Consider the following 24,211-nt stretch of genomic DNA (forward strand, 5'->3'; position numbering starts at 1 on the left):
TTAACTGTTTATAAAAATATATTCCTCAGACAGGAAAATTATCTTTTAAATATAATAAAGTAACTTATAACGCATCTTATTATGTAAATATTGAAGCCGATCGTCACGTATATTAAGGAAAGAAACCTCAATGTAATAATCAAACTCCGAGAACGTTATATTTAGCACAAAGCGGCTTCGTAACCTCCTTTTTGTTATGCATTGTTAAGTCGCGGTCATTAATGGAAGTCGATAATGTATGATCGGACGCACTCGACGTAATTAGCTCTGTGTAAAGAACTGTTCACTTACCGTATTTCTTCTCTTTGCCTTTGTCGGATTTGCCACGCGGGAACTGCGCCGGCACGCGGCCGTTTGTTTCAATATCGTCGTAATCAGGCTGAAAGCAAAAAAAAAAAAATAATTATAGAATTTGGTATATTAGATTTTGAAGATGTGAATTAACGATATGCAATATTTGAATCATAAACCAATTAATTACTTCGAAAGTCATGCATCAAAAACGGAAAGATGTGATATTAAGATAATACTTCGGATATCATTTAGTATAAATTAACAATCATTAACCTACCTCATTATACTCTATCTACTGGCAGTAATAATAACAAATTCAAAGAAATACAAGCAGTGAGATCAACCATAAACAATATAAATTAAGTAATACAAAAAGATAAGACAGATGTAAGTCCCCTTGGAACACCCAAACCGACAGTACGTAATGCATCCATAGACAAGATTAGGGTGTAGAAACATGTAAAACATGCAATTCCCCCGGACTAAAAAGAACTTATGCAGTAATATAAAAGCGTGGGTGTATTACAATCTTTACCTTGTGGAGGCTCAAAGACGGCATCAGAAAACAACAAATACCGATATAAACTACATAGAAAAGGGTCCTTATCAAGTTAAAGAAATTATGAAAGCCACACGAAGAGCGGAATTATTTCCAGATTTAAGTGGGTTAATAACAAGTTTAAGTATCGCAATATTATTTTAGAGGTGTGTTTATAGATTTTACCTTACATGGAAATTTTATGGTTTTTATTGAACCAATTTCTTTCAATATCAATATTGACAAGGTGGTGGGTCTCTTATAAGCGGGAATCTTTATGGAGTATAATATTTTAACTCTTAAATATCAGCATACAAGCACAATTGTTTTTAAGCTTGACGAACACTGTTACCCTTACTAATAAATTACTGAATAATAGAAAACATAAAATCCAATTGTTAGTATTGTTGTTATCTGCATTGACGTTCACTATTAGACGAGAAACCTGCTTACCTCATCATTGAAATACCAAACTAAAATTCATTGTCAGGTAGGTCATACAAAAACATGTTACAAACACAAGTAAAGCCGCAACCTACAATTCCTTTTGATGCAAATATTTGTACTCAACACACAAACCAACTACATTCCACTGGTCTACTACATTTCGCATTGTTTGAAGGAACACGCGTAAATAAAGTCTCAATACGTAATCTGATCAATAGATTGCGTTCAATACGTTTTCATGTGACAGCATTACGCCGCCGTTGACAATAAGTATGCGAGAGACGTGGACAAAACTAGATATTTTATTCAGTTTGCCAGGTCGTAAGACTTAAACTGAAGGCTAAAAGGCACACAAAAGACATTGTTCATTTGTATAGTGTCACACGCTCTCACGAGTTTAGGTGAATCGAGAGCGAGTTTACAATTTTATCTTCGATTTTCAAGATCAGATCGGAGATATGGCTTCCTATCTTAGATAGGTGGTCCTTTGTACTTCTCGGTTGCTTCGGCCTTCAAGGTCTGACAAGTAGGTTTTATCGCGTGCAAACAAATTGAACTTTTGCGTCCGTCTATCGGCAATGATCAGCCAATTTTATTATGCAAAATTAAAATTTGTTCCAGTATGAATAGTTTCAAAATATTCAATGTCTGATACGTATGAAATCAATAAATAAAACATATATCTCACATAAAATATGAATTATAAAACTTGAATTAGCACTGCTACACAATTTATATGTTTTAGAAAGCATAATACTCGCGTAAACAAAATTTTGAAAAGGCTCGCTGTGCCGCACCCAAATTCCTCACCTTTACTAATATTTACGTAAACATCCTATTTTGAAGTGAGAGAAAGCAAAAATAAATTATAGTGAATAAATATTATGCCCATTAGGACTAAATAAGGTAAAAGAATGTCACGCGGTATTATAAATTTCTATAATTTATATGCAAAAGCTGATTAACTCATTATGTCGGAACTTGGAGGCCGTTTCCATCTATTATTTATTCTATACGGATGTAAAGGTCTATATGCGTTTAGTAGCTCATTCTCCTCTCATTCCTCTTGGCATATTTAATCAAAACACATGGATTTAAATACACCAAAAATCCAGATTTATTTCAATAAATAATTCTAATAATAAAAAGCCACAGGTTCACCAATCAAAGTTGCTATAAAAACCCACTTTAGCTTTCCGGTTCGCATAAGTTGACCCTTATCGCTAATGCATTTGGACCTTTATTTGGGGTGGGGCGGCTATAATGACTCGCTTTTCACTGACACATGAGTCATGCTTCTTGATTTAGTTCACATCTTTATCTTCAATTTCGTTTGAGCATTTCGGTGATTAATGTCGTATCGACTGCTATAAATTTTATACCTGACTAATTTTATCAGATTTGCATGCAATAAATACTTTAAATTCGATCGAGTGATTAATGTTATTGTTGTTTTATGATTACGAATACTTGTGTTAATTGATGAATTAATTACCTTTTCTTCATTTTTATTATTTAGTATGCCAGTGAGTGCCATAATAACGTAAACAAATTCTTAATGCTACTCATTAATAACGTTAGATTCTTTTGAAATACCAGAATTAAAAACTAAAACACTAAGGGTCTGCTTCACAACTTCTGAGTAAATACATAAGTCATACTATAATCTATAAGCACAACCAAAGAAATGGTGATAAAATGAGTACTACCTACATAGAAAAATAACCCTTAAGATCCAGCAATGAACGTATACCTAAAACATTAACATACGTGCTCATAGAAAATGAAGTCTTGATCCCCATCAGATGTGAGTGTGTTCAGTTGTACAAGTTCATCACAATTCCTTCTATGATTCAATACGACCGAGTTGCTTGTTTTATTTTATTGTAATACATTATATAATGTGGTTACTATGGCCAGCGTAATTTCCAAAGTGGAAATTGCAAATTGTATTAGCACGTCAACTTTCGTTGTGGTGAAACTATTTTTTACGATAATTTAAAGGTAATGTTATGGCGCTGTGATAGACGGGCCGAAAGGATTTATTACCTGCTTTTTTTGGATAATTTTTATCACCTACATATTCTTAAAAAGTCTTAAATCTTTTCAGTACAAAGGTATTTATATTTTCAAAATTCATTATTTAACAATTATAAAACGCTATGTTTCAATGACTGGCGCATTTTGGTTAGATTTTTAAAACAATTAAAATCACTTACTACTACTAACTTATTTTATTTCAGAAATGCTACATACCTTGGGAATATCAGCAGGTCCGTATCCATTCTCCCTCGGCGGTAGATTGGGGGGTTTCTCGCCTCTCCTTTGACCCATCTGCATCATTAGTTGCTCTCTAGTGGCGGCCACCACTCCATGGCCATTACCGTGTCCATTACCAAGCCCGTACCCCCCAGAGCTGCCGCTGGATCCCGACCCGTTCGCGTTGGAGCTCGCAATACTGTAGGGATCCTCGTCAGGAATTGGAATGCGTGGTCTGTTCTTGATGTCCATCGGTCTTTGAACTGTGGACAAATGAAAGTTTGTTCAGTTTTAATCAAAAATCTACACAAAATAATATTTAAAAAGCACTATGACCAATAGAGGATTTTGCATTAATAATATTTTCACTACCATTGAGATGCTATATTATGTTGGCGATTAAAATAATCAGTCAAATGCGAATTAGTTAAAAAATCACTATGCACTTCTGGAACGGATTTTAGCAACTTATTTCTACAATTGCATTTGCATTATTTACATCTAGTTTCGTCTCTATGCTGTTGAAAATACTGTACACAATTCCTAGAATTGACATTACCATGACTCCAAAGGTTCATACCGACAGAGCTATTGGCGATACAAAATAAATACTCCGAACATACAGACCGTAACATTTAGCGACGGTTGCGCAAAGGGTCGTGATGTTGGCTGGGATGGCAATCATTCCACTTCACGACTACACACTACCTACGGCTATGATAAGCGATTGAGCTTATTACACCTACATAGTAATCTTTGTTAATTCAGAATTTTATCTGGTAGCATTGGGAAAAACAGTTGTCTAAGACGAACAAAGCATTTGATTTATCATACTAATACGAGGTCAAAGATATACAATTTCTTAGGCATGTTTTTAGGATATGGTTTAACTTTTACGACAAACCGTCGGCCTTACGTCAAACCTCGTCATTATATTAGAAATACCAACAAAAATATCCAGAACTAAAACCGCAAAAGTAAACGAAAATGATATTTAGCGCTTGAACATAAGTTTCTAATTTGTTTAATTTCATAACATCAGGCTTTGTGACAGATAACGTGGAAGTAGATTGTATTTAAGAAACACGGAATTGTGTATACACTACGGGACAAATTAACATTTCCGCGTCTATGTTCAACGTAAAAAATACTTCCGATGACGTCACTTGCTAGTATATTTGTTCGAACTGTACCGGAATATATTTGTTTATAATACATTGATTTTAATTAGATCTTTCACCTAGTACTTGCTTCGTCAAAAGTTTATCACTTTAATTAATTATTATGTAGATAATTTGATATTATTCTATGTAAATCTTGCAAAATATAAGATTAGATTAAATTATATTATTGTTCGTTTCCAATATTGTCGCTCTTTAAATTACCAAGAATTGACACCAACAAGATAATAATATGACTCGATGGAAATGTAATTACATTTATAATCTCGTCATATCTTGATTAAAATACATAAAATTTTATTAAGTTACAAAGATCAATAAAACTTCTATCCTAAATATTTCAAGAGTCAAAAAAAAAAATACGACATAAAAATGCTAAATCCATATCGGCAATGTTATTATACGTTTGTATAAGCGGAACATTTTTATTTGTTTGATTACAGTGTTTTCGTCGATTACAAATGTGGTAATTACGATAATGTGCGAGTGCGCACAGTTGATATATTTCAAACAATTCGAAAGGGTTTAAATGATGTATGATAACGGCAGCGAAGCAGGAAATATTTCGGGTTTTTATTAATGTTAAATTTAAGAGCCGATATTTTAAATTTTTTATTGTCGTTGCGAAGCCAACGTGTTTGCTGACATCTTAATCGAGCCGTGCTTTCTGCTAACAAAGACGGAGTATTTGAAAATAAACATTTCAATTATGCAATATATGTTGGTAAAGCGAAAAGTTATGATAATGTTTTCTTCTTTACAACATTCATTCTAGGTGCATCATCGTGACAAATAATAGCTTAGGTAAGTATCATAAATGTACAGAGAACAACGGGTTTTATGTGATACCAAGTACCTATAAACAATCGTAACAAAGGAATGGCACAAGCCTCGCCGATTATCGTCCAACATTCGAAACTAATAAAAAAGATTTAAAACCCTTATTTGAAAATCATGATGATAAAAATCTTTAGTAACAACAAGCGCTAAAAGTAATACCCGTGTGTGGAAATACCGTAGACGCCACAAGTACGGGATTAGAATCCAGATTAGTGAACACGGTGACCTGAATGCTAACATCGGTTGGTTTGAAATGCTAAGAAAACTTTTATCTACAAAAACATTTTATATATTCTTGGTACATGACACTAATAAAAACTAGATTATGAAAAAAAAATCTCTTAAATTTTTTTAAGGAGACAAATATGCTGTTTTGAGTTGGGTATACGTTAAAACAGTTAAAATAAGCTGAATGCGTCAGAATATAATCTTGAAAAGAATTAGCCAGTAGGCTCCCTGGCTTGAACTACTCTCAATAATTAACACTATATAATCTTCATAGATTCTTCGTTATTTTTGCATAAAACCGTAACAGTAATAATTTTCCTCAACTTTAAGAATGTAGTAAATGTATTGTTACTTCTATTTTATTTGGTCCATTACATACTTCAAAAACTATATAATCTACATACGTGCTTCATTTTTGCATTAAATCGTAACAGTAATAATTTTCCTCTAATTCAAGAATGTAATAAATGTATTCTTATTTTTATTTTATTTGATGCATTACATACTTCATAAGAAACCAAAGGCTTAAGTAGGTACATAATATGCCAGTGATGCATTAAATTAGGTCAAATAAAAGACGTCAGAATATAATAGCAAAGATTTTTTTAATCTATTTCTTTTGTCCTAATTTAGGTATTTTGCACAACATTCGATTCAATTTAGTATTTCGATCACAAAATGCTTCCTATAGCCGTTGTCTCGCGCTGTTTTGCATAACACTGGTCACGATCTGCCCCCTACTAAGTCTTTACGTTTCAATTGCGCCAGTTTTAAAACCGTAATGGGATATAGGTAAATAGTGCTTTGAAATCGATGATCTAGTTATGGCACATCGGTCACGACCTATCGTTCGGCCTTGATTATGAAATCGAAAATTGGTGTAATGAGAATCGTGTGTAAAATGTACGATGAACCGCTTAGAGTTTTGCACAAACAAATATTAGACTTGAAGTAACATCAGAACTGAGTTAGATCTTATCGTTAAATACATTGGCAAACAATGTACGTAACAAGGACGTCGCATTCATTTAGAGGTAAATAAATTAATTGATTAAAATGGTTTCAGGAGCAATAATAGCTTTATACAAAAACAAACATTAAATGGAGCGGGTCGATGACACGAAATTAATAGTTGTAATATCTGCACCGGTCCCCACGCTAACGTGTCACGACTTCCATACTGAAAAACATTAGATACGTTACCTATTAGATTTATTTGAGTTCCTCGACCGATAAACAGTGGCTAGACCGCTAAACCATTGCAGAAAATCTAGGAGTGCATCTTATCCGCCGCGGAAAATCATGGGAATCTTGTAATGTGGTTTCTTTCCCATAGATCCGGCGTGATTTGCACAAAACCAATATTGCCTGTAGAACAGTTGCTAAGTTGGCGAAATGGATGTTGTTTGTTAGAAATTTGCAGCACTATTTGAGTGAAATGAAGTGCAATACGTCATAAGATCGAATGGAGATTGCATTGTTGTGCAACAATAAGCAGGCTACTGCGAAGTGATCTCGCGCATAGTTGATGCGGTTGCTTGGTATGGGAACTAAATCTGATTTGTAATTTTCTACAAAATTATATTTATTATGTATGTTCTCGCCTACAAATAGACGTAATGCATTTATTCATAAAGGTGATAACGCCAATGTTCCGTCTCATAGAAATATTTGTTGTCAGGGTCGAAAATAAATTTATTCCAGTTGCTGGTTGGGCTGTTCAGATGTTTGCTCGTTTCGTCAGTCGCGCAGTATATTTCCGGTAAATTCTTTGGAATTTTAACGATCATTACTGGTCGATCACCGTGCAATATATGATCGAAACAACTTCTGTATGCACTGACAACAATTAGTACGGGAAAAAATGGCATGATGATCCCCGTCTTAAGGTCATTTTGAATAAGTACTTACGGTGAGTACTCATTCTTTTTTTAAATGTTTTCTCTCTCTATATTATATATTTTTAGCCCTATTTACTTAATAAAACTTAATAAATTCAAGGTTATAACGTTGATTGAACAGTGCGTTCACGGTTTCGCGTGAGAATATTCTGAGTATTATAAAAATTAAAATTTTTATTTTTGTTTTGTTAATGACAAGTGTAGAGGTCGACTCATTGTTCCACGAGGAGGCTGCAGTTCTCGGAGGTCTAAGACAAGGTAAATATAATGCATCTCAGACTACCTACCGATTCCTGCGTTCGCATGTGCGTTGAGCATTCAAAGATAATTACTCGATGTTGATGACGCGTGACTGATGTTTGAGTCCTTGTAACTGATGATATAGAAAGAGTTAAAAATAACAAACTTAATGTCATTGTTCTCACGGATATTCCACATAATGACGCTATCGATGAAGGAGTGGACATCATCGATATTAAAGCTAAAAGCCCTGTCGTATTAACTCCCACGTTGCTGTATGATAAATATTGTATTATAACATTGTAATGGTATATTTTTCTGGTTCGAGATAAAGAGCGGAGTGAGTTCTTCAGTGAGGAATGCATCTTTGTCTCTGGGGTCAGTGTTAGGCGATTTGTTCGCTATGACAAGTATTGTGCGTTGCTCTTACTCGATTGCAATTGTTGTTACTCGGTTGTAATTTTTCTGCTATTTTGCTCGTCGTTTGCCTATTGTGTCTTCGTGAAACGTTTTGTTACTCATGTCAAGTTCAATGATACGAATCTAAGGACATTTTGAATTAGATTGACACAAGCTTGGAGTTATTATTTTGTTCGTTGATAAGTCTGACTAATGGATTCCACTGTTTCACATTTATTTAATTCCAACATTTTACCAATTTATTAACGCAAGGGAAAATAAGATCGAATTTATGGGAAGTAGTCTTGCCGAGCGAACTAAAATTACGAACAATAAATTTAATCCTTTAATAAGGGCGTCAAATGAATACATAATAGGGTGTGCAAGCAACAATGTACATTAATTATCCTTGATTTAAAACACAATTTAAACGAACTATTAGTAAGAAAGTCTAATTGTGGGCGGGTTAATAATATACTTCTAAAGGCGAACTTATTTTTTTTTATAATGAGAACGAGAAACGAGAATAACTAATGGAAACATGCGGAACCAAATTATGTATTCCATATATTATAAATGGTACTTTGTCAGCGACTTCGTTTGATGGAAACTTTATGCATGATACTTTTGCTTGCGGCTCCGCCAGCGCCAAGATTTTTCGGGATAACTATATTCCCGGAATAAAAACAAACCTATAGCACTCCGGAGTAACGTAGCTTCTTATTAGTAAAATTGTAAAATCGGTTTAGTTGTTACTGAGATTAGCATGTTCAGACAAATAAACTCTTCACCTTTATAATATTATAGATTTCACTCAGTAAAATCCTTCAAAATGTTAGCCTAAATTTATTACATGAAATTTTAGCAAGATAGTAAAGGAACTTATATAGAAATTTCGCCTCTCCAGCCGATTTTCCTTGATACATAAATTCTTCTTCTTGTATTATTATTGTAGAAAAGAATAGGCTTACGAACATCAGTACAACCGTCTTAGATCGCTATCTGTTTGCGGTCACCGACTAATGTAGATTGTTCTTGAAGTTTTAAATACAGGTTAATCAAATACCGTATCGGAATTCAGTCGTCAATGCTAATACATTAATAAGCAATTTCCTACTTCGTTAAACAAATAAGTTGTTAGTTTTAACATGTATGAGCTTTGTGATTGGGGGCTTTATTATGATCTAAACTTGCATTCACATATATTTAGGTAATAAAAATAAATAAGTAAATAAACAGTCAATTTGCACACGCCATTTGTAGTCCTATATCATGGACAATAGGAATTATATCTCCGTGCCGGTATCGAACTAGTTGTTACTCGTTTCATAGACGAATCTCCGTTGGGCTATGAAAGCTTACAAGTGTTTAACTTACGCATTTACTTACTATTATGGAATTAGTATTCAACGATTATTTTTTGAAAGCAACGTTGAAAGTTATATTCCAAAATACAGTGGAAATAGGTAATAACAACGTTGAAGGCACCCAATCTGGACGCTAAATTAGATAGTCATAATAATTTATTTTATTAATCATCTATTGACTAGCACCTCGTCAGTTAGCCGTTATATCCGATGCGTTATTATAAACAATTTCCATTGCAATACTATTAAATATAATTGAGTATAAATTTGAATCATGGCTGATGTAAAATGCGTAAGCGCACACATTTAACCTCTGAAGCGTAGACAGATTTGTAACTATTACACCCCACTTTTTTAACATAAGATAAAGACAAAACTGTATTAATTAATCTTATCGTATTTGAGTAATATTTATGACTTAATGCGATTATATTTACGTAAATACATTTAATAATAATATTATCTTAATCATATTGGCTATTGCTAATGTAAGCATTTTTTTTTAAATTTTGAGGGCATTGTCGCCATCTATCGAAAATTAAAATAAAATACTCACTAAAAATAAATAACCCATAAGTCATTACTTCTGTAAATTAATTATCTAAACATCGGACTTTGTAATACCGATGAAAACATCAAGCCTTCCCATATTATGAAATCTTCAAAGACGTACATTTATGGTCACCCTAGTGTGTATAATCTTTCGTATTTATAAGATAAGTGTTATGATTATAAATTAGTATATCATTCAATTGTTTAATTAGTTCATTACTTGGCAAAATGCGTAACGTCTTAGTCCTATTGGCTGCAAGCTTAGCGGCTGTTGCAGGTAATTAACTGTAATTTAATATAAATAATTTCAAGTCATTCAATCTTCGTTTTTCCAAAATTGTAACATATTTAATTTTCTATAAGGTGCTTTGCTATTTCAACAATCACAATTGTAAGTTGCCTAGAATATGAAGTCTTCATTTTGTTTCATGCAGACGTTCGGATCCAGAAGAGCTTTGAACCATCTTTTTACTATCGTGAGAACTAGATTTTATAATTTAAATGCATTGCTTGTTTTAGCTGCGCCGAGAAACCCGCAAAGAATAGTCGGCGGTTCAATAACTACCATCGAGCAGTATCCAGAGATTGTCGCTCTTTTATTCTCCCAGTTTGGTATCCTGTATAGCCAAGCATGCGGCGGCACTATTCTCAACAACAGATCCATTCTGACTGCAGCTCACTGTCCAGCGTAAGTAAAAATCCAATTCGAGAATAAATTATATTATTAAGAAAATCTTTGAGAAACTTCAGAGTAGATATTATATTATACTAGATATTTCAGAAATAAATATAAATCAGTGTTATGGTTTGCACCACATCACCACATTATGCTGAGTAGTCACCGCCGCGATCAGACATTTTTTATTATTATCTATTATCTATGTACATTATGTTTGTTGATGGTGCGAATATGACTAATAAATCGTTCTTATTTCTTTCTTTCTTTTAAATTTTGTACCGATTAAGAGACTCATTATCTTCCACGTGTTAATCCTAACACCATCGTTCTTCGTTCAGTACATTTGATATAATTTCGCAATAACAATTACTGTTTATTTATTAAATCCGCAATGATTTTTCATCCCACGTATGCTTTGACTGGAAATCTAGTTCCTGACGTCGACTCATATTGTTTCAGAGGCGACCGAGTTTCACGTTGGCGTGCGCGCATTGGCTCCACTCGATCCAACAGCGGTGGCATAGTTTACAATTTCAATTCCTTCATCATACACCCTAATTACAATAGAAGAACTTTAGACAATGACATTGGTATTATGCGGACTTCTTCCCCAATTGTTTATAACGCTGGTGCTCGGCCTGGTTCCATCGCAGGCCCTAACTATGCGCTTGCTGACAACCAAATAGTTTGGGCAGCTGGTTGGGGCGCTACTTCTGTGAGTGACTTTTTCCTAATTATTGTACCTCCATAAAATAATTCTATCTAATTCCTGGTATTCAACATAAGGAAAGTAAATTTGAAATGCTATTAATTAACATGTTTATGTGCATAAATTCGTAGAAATCAGTTTGCATAAATTATACTCTTAAAGGTTATACTTGTTTAGGCAATGACAATCCAAATGAAAATTGCGACTGATTTAAATAAACTACAAGCAAATTCATCATATTTTTTATTTTTTTTGTTGAATTTGACCATTTTATATTTATCAGGCATTTTAATTATGTTATTCCAATTTCAGTATGGTGGTTCGTCATCGGCACAATTGAGGCATGTTCAGATCTGGACTGTGAACCAGGCCACGTGTAGGTCTCGCTACGCCAGTATTGGCCGTACCGTCACCGACAACATGTTGTGCTCCGGCTGGCTCGACGTCGGCGGCCGCGATCAGTGCCAGGGTGACTCCGGTGGCCCTCTCTACCACAACCGCGTGGTCGTCGGAGTATGTTCTTGGGGAAGAAGATGCGCTCTCGCCGAGTTCCCTGGCGTTAACGCTCGCGTCACACGTTTTAGCAATTGGATTCAAGTGAATGCTTAATTTTATGTCCCAATAATAAAGTCTTTGATTTGTTTATTTTATTTAAATTTTAAATCGAAATAAAGTGTGAGTTAAACTATATGGGATAACAAATATGTTTAGAACTTGAACTTGACAGCATTTAAAATCATGTTAATGTAAAATTTATTTAAAACTACAGCATCAATCGGACATACACAAAGATGTGCCCACCTTGACCATGTTTTAGTTGCTCAAAGTAGCAAAACAGAATTGAAAAAACTATATTCTTTGATGTCTAAGGAATCGTGGCCCGTACCTGGTTCGCATTGAACTTGAGAAGATGATATCAATCATTGTTTTTAATACGGAAGTATCGTTTTTGTCCAATAAAATTTACGAATCGTCGACGAAACATATCGGGTTAAAATCTACAAGCGTATTGTACGTAAGCGTCTATAATTTTTAACGTCTTCGGCCTTTTACAAGCCATTACGTGTTTCATTAATGTTAAAATGGTTGCAAAACTTTTGAAATATTAACAATCCTCGATGACCCCGTCTGTCAGTAAAATAGACGTCGTATATCCATTTATTTCGTTATGCATGGTTGGCAAATCTATATTTTTAAAACTGGTAATGTCAGCTGTTCCTTAAAGCGAATTTTTATTTTAATTATCAACTAAGCTTACAATAAATTAGGAGAATACATGCTGGCATAATTCTGAAGACCGACCAAAGACCAAAGAAAAAGACCAAATGTTACGTTTTACGATTTGGTAAAACGTAACATTTGGTAGTGATTTTGATGCATTAAACTGCACTACTCAGGATTAAATATATCAAAGAGTCCATTAGCAGTTAGTATCATTGCAACTACAAAGGTACTGCTGATTATTTTCCAATCAGATGACCAAATTCATCTTTTTTGTAATTACAGCTACTTCGAGAAAAGCTATCAAATCAATTAAGACTAACCCTTAAATGAAAACAAAGTGAATTTCGTCAAATCAAGTCAAAACATGTGCATTTTATCAACACATTTCACATAACTAAGAAATCTGACAACAACAATGAATAAGATCGAGTGGTTACGAGCTGTCATTACTGACAGCGCTAAGGGTCTGACTACGTCCGGTTGAGCGTCAGCCGACCTTGATCGTACAATATCGAACTGTCGCTTTCTATAAACGTTTACTTTGCTTTGTAAGCTGTTCTATAAAGAACCAATAAAATGATGTAGCAAGTTTAAAATTTGTAATAATAAATGAAGAATTTGCAGTGGTAGCAAACATTTTTCGTGTATAATCACGAGATATAACCTCATATACAAGATATAAAATTCACGCTGATTTTCTATTACCTGCTTTCTTAGTTTTAGGAATATTTTAAGAACTTTTATTTTAAGAAACTACATACACATATTCGAGTGCATCTTAGATTAAAATGATAGTAATGTGATCACATACCCTTGTTTCCAACGGAGACAAGCGTGATTTCAATTATTCAGATATTTCAATAGAATCCAATAATCTTGATCGATTTAAAGAGATGTAAGCCGTTCCTGGCAATAGTAATTGTTAGGTCTTGTCGTCGATCTTCAAATTAAGGAACGCATTGGCTTTACGTCTCCTAGAGCAATTTGATGTAAGGCAGATAATTGCTGTATTTTTAGAAACACAAATAAATAGCCAGAGAAGACCAAATATCTGTCATCCCGGAATAATATATACAATGTGTATGAGAGTCCTATTCAGGTAAGAACCCGTACAAGAATCCAAAATAAAATAATAACTCACTTGGAGGCAGTTTAGATTTGAGCATGTCCATAGCGACGACGTTGATGACTAGAACCCAGATAGGACAGTCGAGGAGCTCGCTCTCGGACTTGACGAAGGCGATCGCGCTGAGGCACTGGGTCTCCAATCGCCGGCGGTCGGGGTACGCGCGCCGTAACTCACGGTTCACGTTTGATTGGAACTTCTTCATGTCGAATAGCTGTTGACAAAAACATTGTTAATGAAGGAATAAAGTTGAAGATAATGTCACGGGAGATGATTTGTAAATCGGTACCAGTTTAAATTAAGACATAGTACATACGTTAGTGACTGCAAATGTTGATGTTTGCAACATAAACCTTATCTTAAAATTAAATATAAAACCAACACATATTAGAAGTATAAGTTATTGTTATCCAGTTGATGAGCTGATTAGCCATACAAAAACTAAAAGGTCTTATTCAAATACATGGATCACGATAACTTAATGGAATTACCCGACAATTTGGCAGCTATGATTGAATGAGAAAACATGTTTTAACAGCTGATAATAGTAATCAAGATTCGACGTAAGATACAGATGAGTTACATAGAAGTAGTAATGAAAAAAATGAACCGAGATTTTTTATCGTAATTAACAATAGATGCGATGATCTAAACAAATAGCTTTACAGACGAATCAATGCAGCGTGGACTGAAGATGTTATCGAATTAATATTACATAACAAGACGTGGTCGGTAGTGGAGAGAGAATTATGCGATTAAACAGACTTTGGGCACGGAACGCGACTTCGTGATAGGCGCACACGCACGCCGCTTCGGGAACCAATAATCAAGCATTATCTACACTGATTTCATTTTGTATTTATCAAAAGAAAGCAGTTTTGGGATACTTTTGTTGATAAAACAATGTGATCGTAGTTTTAGTTAATTTTGCTTTGTCATTAATAATATTAATATTAGTTAAAGGATTTATACCTATCAATTATAGTAACTGTATATAAGCATATCAGAGAAGTGTTGTAATAATTGCGTAGTGTAATGAATGATAATCTTTACCACGATAAATATCAACAAAACACACAAGGAACCCTACAAACAAAACTAAAACTGTCCAGTCAGTTCCGATGAAATCGAATGAGTCTTATGAAGTTGTTGCACAAGCGATGCACTTTCCAGACATCGCTGCTCCCATCAAGATGTCCAACTGCGCGGCCACAATGGACAGGAGATGTTATCAACAGCCGCTGGCTGACCTATTCTGAAATCACTGGCTCTGGACATGTGACTCGTTTGTTTGTACCGCTTATCTAAGAAGTGCAGTTTTGATCGATGCCACTTAGTCTACAGTGGTAAGATGTTGCAAACTCATTGTAGCAATCCGTATCAATGTCATGAAAATATCTTAATCAAAATAGCAGTGATTGAAATCAACAGAAGCGAAGTATTTTAATTATTATAGGAATGTTGCTTCATTGTCAGATTACGACATGAGGCACGGGTCAAGCTGTTTAATGTTGTGTATGATGGGCAACTTCTGTTTGGTTTAATACGACATAAATTCGTATTATACCTAGTCTTGCCATAAATATTGTAATAAAGAAAAAAGAAAATTGTTAACTGCAAATAACATTTATTACTTTTACAGTGTGTCAGTTTAATACATAAATATAAAACAATTAAAAATATAAAAGCTTATTCGAAGTGGTCTCCATTGGCTGCAATACAGTCCTTTAAACGATGAGGCCAGTTATCAATAGAAGCACGCACTCTTTCCATGGGAAAATTCTTCACTGCCAATCGTATAGATTGTTTTAGGGACTCCAAATTATCATGGCGTTTAGAGCAAGCTGTACTCTCTAAAACTGACCACAAATCATAATCCAGCGGATTAAGATCGGGACTAGACGACGGCCAGTCTTCAGCTCTGATGAAGTCCGAAACGTTCGATTCCAACCAAGACTGCGTGGACCGAGCTTTATGACCCGGCGCCGAGTCTTGCTGGAAGGACCATACTTGGTTATTGAACATGGTGATGTTAAGGGGCTTAACTACCTTCTCAAGAATGGTATCTTGATACACTTGTGCCGATGTTTTGATACCTTTTCACAAAAATATGGCTCAGTCACTCCTTCATAGCTAACACCCCACCAAACCATCACTGAAGTCGGATAATGTCCACGTTGCACTCTGTCGACTAATTGGGAAGCTTCCTTAGAGCTTTGAGCATAAATACGGTCATTTTGTTTGTTAAAATGTTGCTCAATTGTAAAAATTTTCTCATCCGTAAACAAAATTTTTCTGTGACCTCCCTTTGCGTACCGCTTCAGTAGTTGTTTCGATTTTACCACCCTATTCTTCTTTAAATTATCAGTTAAGAAATGGCCAGTGCGTCTCTTATAGGCTGCAAGTCCTAAGTCATCTTTTAAAATACGCGACATGGTTCTAGGTGCTATCTTCATTTCCCGAGATAAAATCTTTTGCTTTCGGACAGGATTTCTTCGAATTCTTTCCCTTACTGCTTTGACCACCTTTTTCGTACGAACACTACGTGGACGGCCAGATCTTTTCTGTCACAAACAGAGGAGGTCTCATTGTACCTATTAATAGCCCGGTACACAAACATTTTACTAATACCAAGTGTATGGAGAGTTTTAAAAATTGCATTTGGCTCCATACCTACTTTGTGTAATGCTATCACAGCGATTCGGTTCTCTTTATCACCCCACACCATTTTAATATCGCAAAATATTTTACAATGTATTGGCGCCAAAATGAGAAAACACAATGAACAATCGTATAAAAATGACAGATTCGAAATTCAAATGTAATATTTTTTTATAATTAAGTGTAACAGTATTTATGGCCAGACTAAGTAGTTTATGGCTTGGCAAATATTTATGTATCCCGCTTTGTCTATGGGCAGTGGCGGCCTTAACAGACGCAAGGCCCTAGATGAAAGTAAAAAAAAACGCAAGGCTCCGGATGGAGCAAAAAAAGGTTTTTGGTTTTAACAATTTCGTCGGTAAGATCGTAAAAAGGGTCCTCCGAGCTACCGCGCGAAGACCCTGTAAGGGCAAGGCCCCGGGATGTGGCCCGGTTCGCCCCTAAGGCCCTCTCTGAATAGGGATCTGCCATTCAATCGACGCACATGACATTTCTTACACTTAAGAGCCTATACCTTAAATATTACTTACACTATATTTCCATTAATGCGCGTTCTCAAAAATATATACAAATGTTAAGATAATTTAAAAATGAACTAAAGCTACACCTGAACAAATGATATAAATTACTCTAATGATTCATACAATTAGTACAAACAAAAAGGTATTTCAGCGGTTTCCTTTATGCCGTAAAGTCATTAAATACTTCAAATGAAGATTCGAAAATTGCTGTTGAAGCGACAGCATTGTTTTATATTTGGTCACAAGGGAATCTGTTGTGGGAACGGAGACGAATCGCGCAGAAAAATCTCAGAGATCATGCCGTTTCGACATTAGACGGTATTGTTCAGAGAAAATCCTATTTATATGAAAACTTGGCTGCGCTGTCATGAGATTATTGTGCAGCGCGGCGCAATTTCGGTTTCATAAACTCATAATTGATCCAATCGAGTTTTATAAATTACAATGTTAATTAAGGACTCGGTGAACTAATTGACTGAAACTATTGCTCCGTGTGAAGAAACTGTTGAACTAATCAAGACTTACACAACTTTTAAATATCTAACAAAGGAAAAATCCATGGGCAATAATGATTGTTCTCTTATTAATATGCAATTTGTATTCGCTGCAGCGATGCCTCCGTCACATATTGAGAATAAAATGAGGAAAATGGTATTGCGATTAACACGGATTATGCGGAACGGATATGCGTTATCAGCCTTGGTAAATAAATCCTGTAACAGGCAGGAACTGACGAACAATGACTTTTCACTTTCTGCTTTACTTTCATTACTCCAAAGAAACTAAATCCCTCGAAACAAACAAGTGAGGCAATGACCATTCTCTCGCCGTTCAATGGCGCTATCTTTTCGCATTGTTTGAAACTTACGTAAAACATAGCCGGTAATGGTGTATGAATTAATGAATCTTCAGTTCATTCACTAGGAAGTGAATAGCGTCTATTGTTTGTTAGGGTGCTTATAGAATTAGTTCGCTTGATGTTGCTGCAACTCCTGAATGATTAATTGACGAAAGCTGAAGTTTCCCATAACTAAGTAATTCTGGAGTGCAATCTTCTGGTAAAAGTTTCCAGAAGTATGGTTTTGAAGGGCAGGAAATAACTTTGTTTAAAAATTAGGAACTATTAGTAAACTAAAATAGGTGAACCTACCAATTAATATGGTATACTAAACATTAAATCATACATTTCAAACTTAAATATATTCCAATTTTATAAAAATCCCGACAAAAAGAGTGCAACAAATCAAATAAAGATAAAGAAAGACAGCATGTGAATCTAATGTCGACTGTCGCTACTATACGAGATTCGAGTTTCGTCATGAGGAATTACGCAGCAATGTCACGGTCAATATGAATCGTGCCCAAACACAAACCGTGCAGTCGTGATGCACTCCAAATGACCAACGCGATGCACTAACTTAATGTCTTTACAATGATTATTGTCTTTAACAATCATGAACATGAGAAAATTGTAAAAGTACATGATGCAATGACTCGAGAAACTAAAAATGGATTTTTAGTTGAACTGGTGTGGTAACTAATTCATTGCTAATGATTCAATGGAAATTTGTTTACTAAAGTTAAAGCTAAAGAAAACTAAAATGAAGTAAGATAAAACAGTTATAATATTACAGCAACACGAAAATATCAAAATAAACGATTTAGTAAGATTACTGTAGATTGGTATTCCGAATAAGGTTGGTTAATTGCACACCATAGCAAGTTAGGTCATTATGGCCAACCATGAAATTAATAGACAAATGTTACAACATCTCATTTCACGTGCGCCCATCTTGACGGAAATTATTAACGTGAGTAATTCGGTATGCACGAAGCAAACGGGTTCACCTTCAATATTGCCTAAATATTTTAACGTAATGTGAACAAGTTTGATACAGTTTTAAAAACATTAATTCAAGAGGAAGGATGAACATATAATTAAGTAGATGAGTCTCTTGGGAATAAATTATTCAAGTAATTTATAAAAATAGCTTGACCTACTTTAATGAAAACAGCAATTAAATGTCGGGCATTAATTTTAGCAAAAACAAGTTTATTGATGTGCTTGTTGTAGAATGTTCGCAAATCACAAACATGACGGATTCACCTCCACGTGTAAGGACGGTTTGAGTAGTCGACACAGTAGATTTGAAACGAAACAGAAAGTTTGTATTATTTCAAATACATGAGATCTATAAACCTATCTAAATAGTAAGCACTATAGTTAGGTTTTAGATTTGACTTTTTTATTTACCTACGCCAGGCAGGATACAATTTGTTTGTCAATGTATGTGGTTGCCGAAAAGTGCAAATATTACTGTATTTTTTTTTCTCGTCTAACAAGAATATGATTATAGCAGCCCTAAATCATTATTTAGGCTTTAGGCCCACGAGTGGTGGCCTAGAATTTAAAAGATTTCATATACCTTCGAAATTCTCATCTAAGGTTTCTTTAAAATGTCTACCAATTACGCTAAACAATAAAGTTAAAATTACCTTGAATATTTTCTCCTGCTCCAGCGAGTAGCCGGGTAGTTTGAGTATGTCCTGCCCGATGGCCGTTTCTTCGTTGCTGGTGGCCGCGGTACTTCACGAACACGCTACTCTTGGAGTAGCGTCTGATGAGTATGTTACCGGCGTCATCCATTTTTATTTTGACACCCTGCAAATAAATATCAACTTTAATCTCTTTGTTTTTAATATATTTTTATGGTAGTAGTAGTCGTAGTTATATTGCGTGCACTGTATATCACGCCTCTGAGGTTCCGCATTCGAATCCCAGGTTGGGCAAACTGATATTAGGTTTTTTCCGCTGCATGTAGCAAAATACCCGCCTTAATAAATTATGGGATGAAACGTAGTTGGCGAAAAGTGGGTGCCCTGGTTGTATCTCAGCCTATGATTGGTCTTTGTTTTTTGTTTGTTCTTAATAAAGGAGTATGAAGAAGTTTTGAGTTTGTATTGAAAATTTGGAAAGTTGTAAATGAATTATAAGTGACCTCATCTTTATCGAGGTGTCGAAGGAACCTATTGAGAATTTTTACACTTACAAGGTCCATTTTAATTTAAAACTGAAAATTTTACCGGCGATAATATTTACCCAGATGACTTAACAGCCGCGCACAAACGAATTCATGCCGTAAACCTTTGTTCTGTTGAATGTCCTGCTACGCATTAGGTAATGCAATCTAGTTCACGCAAATCCGTTCAAAGCTCCAATTCGCTTTCTTATTTCGGATTCTGTGACAGTAAACTTTACGGACAATCACCTTTAGCACAAAAAGCCATTGTCTTTGGGACCGTTAGTACTATGACATCACATGATGTCCTTTTCTGGCATCACAAGGTTAATGTTTTTTTTATTTTAAATTGATCATTATGATTTATTACACTGCAAAGATATAATAGTACCAATAATCGTGCGACCTATGACATCAGCGATCTTAATTCGTTAGTTAGAGCATGTTTAAACAAAGCCTTCTTTGATACGGATATTTAAAAATTTCGCGGAACAATCTATAAGGAATATAAATGAAAACCCCTGCATCATTCATTGCTTTAAAATATATCCTGATTGCTTTAAAAGTTAATTGATTTGTGGGTGCATTAGAATATTATGGTAATGTTAAATTATTAGGTGAGTTGTGTTTAGAACACAATGATCACTTTCCATTTGGCCTAGATGTATATCTTAGAAATAGATTGTAATGTAATTCGATTTTTACGGGAAATTTATTCGCGTGATAAGTAATTAATTGTATTATATTTTATGTGTGGATAGAGTACAAAATTTTAATAAATTGTTTTTTATCTTGATCGCAATTTGCTTTACTGTTTCACGTATCTTGCGAATCCAATTAAATAAATCCAAAATGATAATTTATTACACTTAACCTATCCATTACTTTTTCATAGAACAGAAGGACTTAATATGTTTTTATTTAAATATAACATATCATATAATCATACATATCATAGGAAATACAACGACAAAAATAATGACCTTAGCCAGTTCGCAATGACCTTCTCATTTAGAAAACTGAAAGCAAAATAACACACGAATGAACGTACCCTAAGAACTGATAAAATCTTGCATTTTTTACTGGCTTGACGCTTCCTCGTCTGCTTTGACGTGCATTTATTCGCGTCTTTGTTTGGCAACTTTACACAAGATTTAGAATTCATATGTTTTAAGATTTTTTCGGATCTGTGGTGCTGTATTATATTCTTTATCATCAATTGTGTTTTGATCATCAAATAAAAGTCGCTAATGTTTATAAAAGTGAGGGCTGTTCATAAAACTATTACCTCATATGATAATTTCTTAATTTACATGATTTTTTTGCTATCTTCAGTTTCTATTTCACACCCAACAGCTCCATCGGCTCCACTTTCGCACAATTATACAACCGCATTACCAAAGCCGGTAGCGGGAAGTTTAGCAACAATGTACATGTGCACTTTAACGAAACATGTTTTAATTGTCGCAACGCCAATGTCGAATACCGCTCAGCTTAGTAGCCCGTAGATAATGTCCAGTGATGTACATGGTCCCATATTTTGTAATGAAACAAGAAACAGTGTGACCAATCGACGCTCCTCCTTAAATGTAATTTAAAAATGGAATAAGATTGAAGATTATGTAGTGACCTCGATTATATTGGATACGGGCATTAAGACTACATATTGATTTTTTCACGTTAATACGTTTGTAGTTGTCATTATTGCGTTGGTGGAATCGATATGGTGTTTTTTGTTGCATTAATCGATTATGTTGAGTCAAAACTATAGATTAATTGTAATAAATCTTGTGGAATATAAATAACATATTATTTTGGTAAAAATATTGGTTTATGAGATTTAATATTTAGCTAAATATGTGTACATTGCAATAGACATGTCTGTGATTACGTTTTGAAATTGAACGATTTGTCTTAGTTTCTTTGTTACATCGACTTTATACCGTCGACGACATATTCCAAAGAAAGGATAATGTTGTTCCTTCATTGCTAACAATAACATTTATTACCACTTTCATTGCTACACATGTACAGTTTCCATGAGCTTGTCTGTACCTTATTATATTGATAAAAACATATTAAAATCGCAATGTACGCTTTGACCTCGGTTTAGACAGCAAGTCGACGCATCTCATTTGAATATCAAAATTTCCATGCTATTGTCGGGACCTTGTTAGCCTGCCTCTATTATTGTTGTGTGTTGGTTTTAAACAAGATCTACCAAATGTTATGCCTCATCGCTTCCTAGTATAATTGCCTCGAGAACAACTATTGTATTTAAAATTTCGTTGATGGCCCGTCATATTTTTTACTCCCATTTTTTTTACTTCATCGTTAGCGTATTTCTCACATGGACAATAATTCTTATTGTTTCAATTTAGTGATCTCATGTGTTTTTATTGCATATTTCCTATAAGAGTATTGTTTACCGTGGGGAGCAATTAATCAACGCTGCACTGTTATGTCGAACATCAAAATTTCCGCCTTTATGTTGTGATCTATATCATTGTCTCTTGTTTACGTTTCATTATCTTGTACATGTTATTTAAATTCAATTAGCTGTTTTATCTCCTAGAATGTCTTCGTCGTACATATTTTCAAAATTATACAATTTGTATCGATATTGATTTAGTATTTTACTTTTATACCTTTTATTATTATCGTTATAAAACCTTAAGTTATTTAAATGGTGATGAAACTTAGATAAAAAGGTGCATTTTAGAAGGTGCTTCTAGTTAGACCTGGTATAATTTATCAGTGAGCATCATAAATCTTTCTGTCAGTGAAAAACTTAGAATATAAGTTATACGTCACTATTTTTTCGCCTACAATAGCAATTTTATCTCCAGCATCATAAAGCAATAAAGTTTCCAATACCATCGAACTAAATTACATAGATTTTATATATTATGTTCATAATGTCTAACAATTAGAAAAAATCGGTCAAGTCAATTAAATATTTCTATGGAGATTTGATTGGACTCGATCTTTGTTGTGAACTCATCATCTTTTTTGTATTTGTTGTCAGTCTAAAAGCCGATGCGTCATACTTAACTGACGTGAGAATGATGGAGTGGCGTTAAATATATTTCGACTATACAATGCCAGTAGTATACATATTTTGTTAATTGACTTATCGATAAAATTGCTTTTTCTCCCGTGAGTTCTGTAATTTTTTTTGAGACTGTCGATATATCGAATATATTTTTACATTAATAATTTAACTGTATGATCGAATGGCACGTCTTGAGGGAGCTATTTCACTATCAATCAGTTCGATTCTATGCATTTATCAGTTAATGCAAATTAAAGTTGAATATAATATAAATTTTATTACCTGTCCTATGTGTCTTTTTAATTCGTCTGTCTTCTGGTCTCTGTGTGGATTGTCAAACCCGCATAGTCCAATTCTGCAAAGATAAAAAAAAAACATCGTTAGAAACGTATAACATGATTGTAATTCTGCGCAAGCGAACAATATTTTTTGATGCGATCATGTTTGCATAGCTTGGAACGGAGCCAAGCTAAGGAATTACTTTAAAACTTGAAAAACCTTCACCATAAATAACATGGTATTGTTTATAAGCATTTGTGAAGAGGATTTGCATGTTGTCATGATCATTCATACTATCATCGGTTTTACCGATTGTTATTCTAGGTATAATGTTCAGTATTAAATAGAGATGTCTTAGCTTCTAGTTTCTTCTGAGTCCGAATAGGCAGAAATGATTTTGTTGATTTGTTGTTCGATGGTAAATTTTAGCTATTGGATGTCTGCTTTGATGATATCTTTTAATAAAAAATAATTAATAAAACTGCAATAATAATATAAATAGAATATTATAATAATAATTATCTATGAAGAAACTACAATTCAATTGAAGATCTTGCGTCCAGTACGAGACGTACATAAAAACTGATGCAGTAAGGACGTGCTCAGTCGCCCATTAACTTAATAAAACTGCTCCATACATTCGATTCTCATGTGACAAATTGAATAATGACAACATAGGAATTTGTAGGAC

At 34.3% G+C, this 24,211-nt stretch overlaps 1 protein-coding gene and 1 pseudogene across 1 annotated transcript; one reads left to right on the forward strand and one right to left on the reverse strand.

Moving 5' to 3' along the window:
• Positions 1 to 257: 257 nt before the first annotated feature.
• On the reverse strand, positions 258 to 23,619 carry LOC119191966 (annotated as a pseudogene).
• LOC119191967 (trypsin, alkaline C-like) lies at positions 10,463 to 12,276 on the forward strand. The gene is made up of 4 exons (XM_037445818.1): positions 10,463 to 10,523; positions 10,766 to 10,934; positions 11,385 to 11,640; positions 11,947 to 12,276. The coding sequence occupies exons 1-4, from the start codon at positions 10,475 to 10,477 to the stop codon at positions 12,241 to 12,243; spliced, it is 771 nt and encodes a 256-aa protein (XP_037301715.1). The 5' UTR covers positions 10,463 to 10,474; the 3' UTR covers positions 12,244 to 12,276.
• Positions 23,620 to 24,211: the final 592 nt, after the last annotated feature.

Source organism: Manduca sexta, unplaced genomic scaffold, assembly GCF_014839805.1.
Source record: "Manduca sexta isolate Smith_Timp_Sample1 unplaced genomic scaffold, JHU_Msex_v1.0 HiC_scaffold_2161, whole genome shotgun sequence".
Lineage (NCBI taxonomy): Eukaryota > Metazoa > Arthropoda > Insecta > Lepidoptera > Sphingidae > Manduca > Manduca sexta.

Excerpts from the sequence above, each read along its gene's own strand:
- LOC119191967 (XM_037445818.1), top strand. The coding sequence starts at position 10,475 with ATGCGTAACGTCTTAGTCCTATTGGCTGCAAGCTTAGCGGCTGTTGCA. Across the intron at positions 10,524-10,765 it reads AAGCTTAGCGGCTGTTGCAG|CTGCGCCGAGAAACCCGCAA; the intron begins GTAATTAACTGT and ends TGCTTGTTTTAG. Across the intron at positions 11,641-11,946 it reads CTGGTTGGGGCGCTACTTCT|TATGGTGGTTCGTCATCGGC; the intron begins GTGAGTGACTTT and ends TTCCAATTTCAG.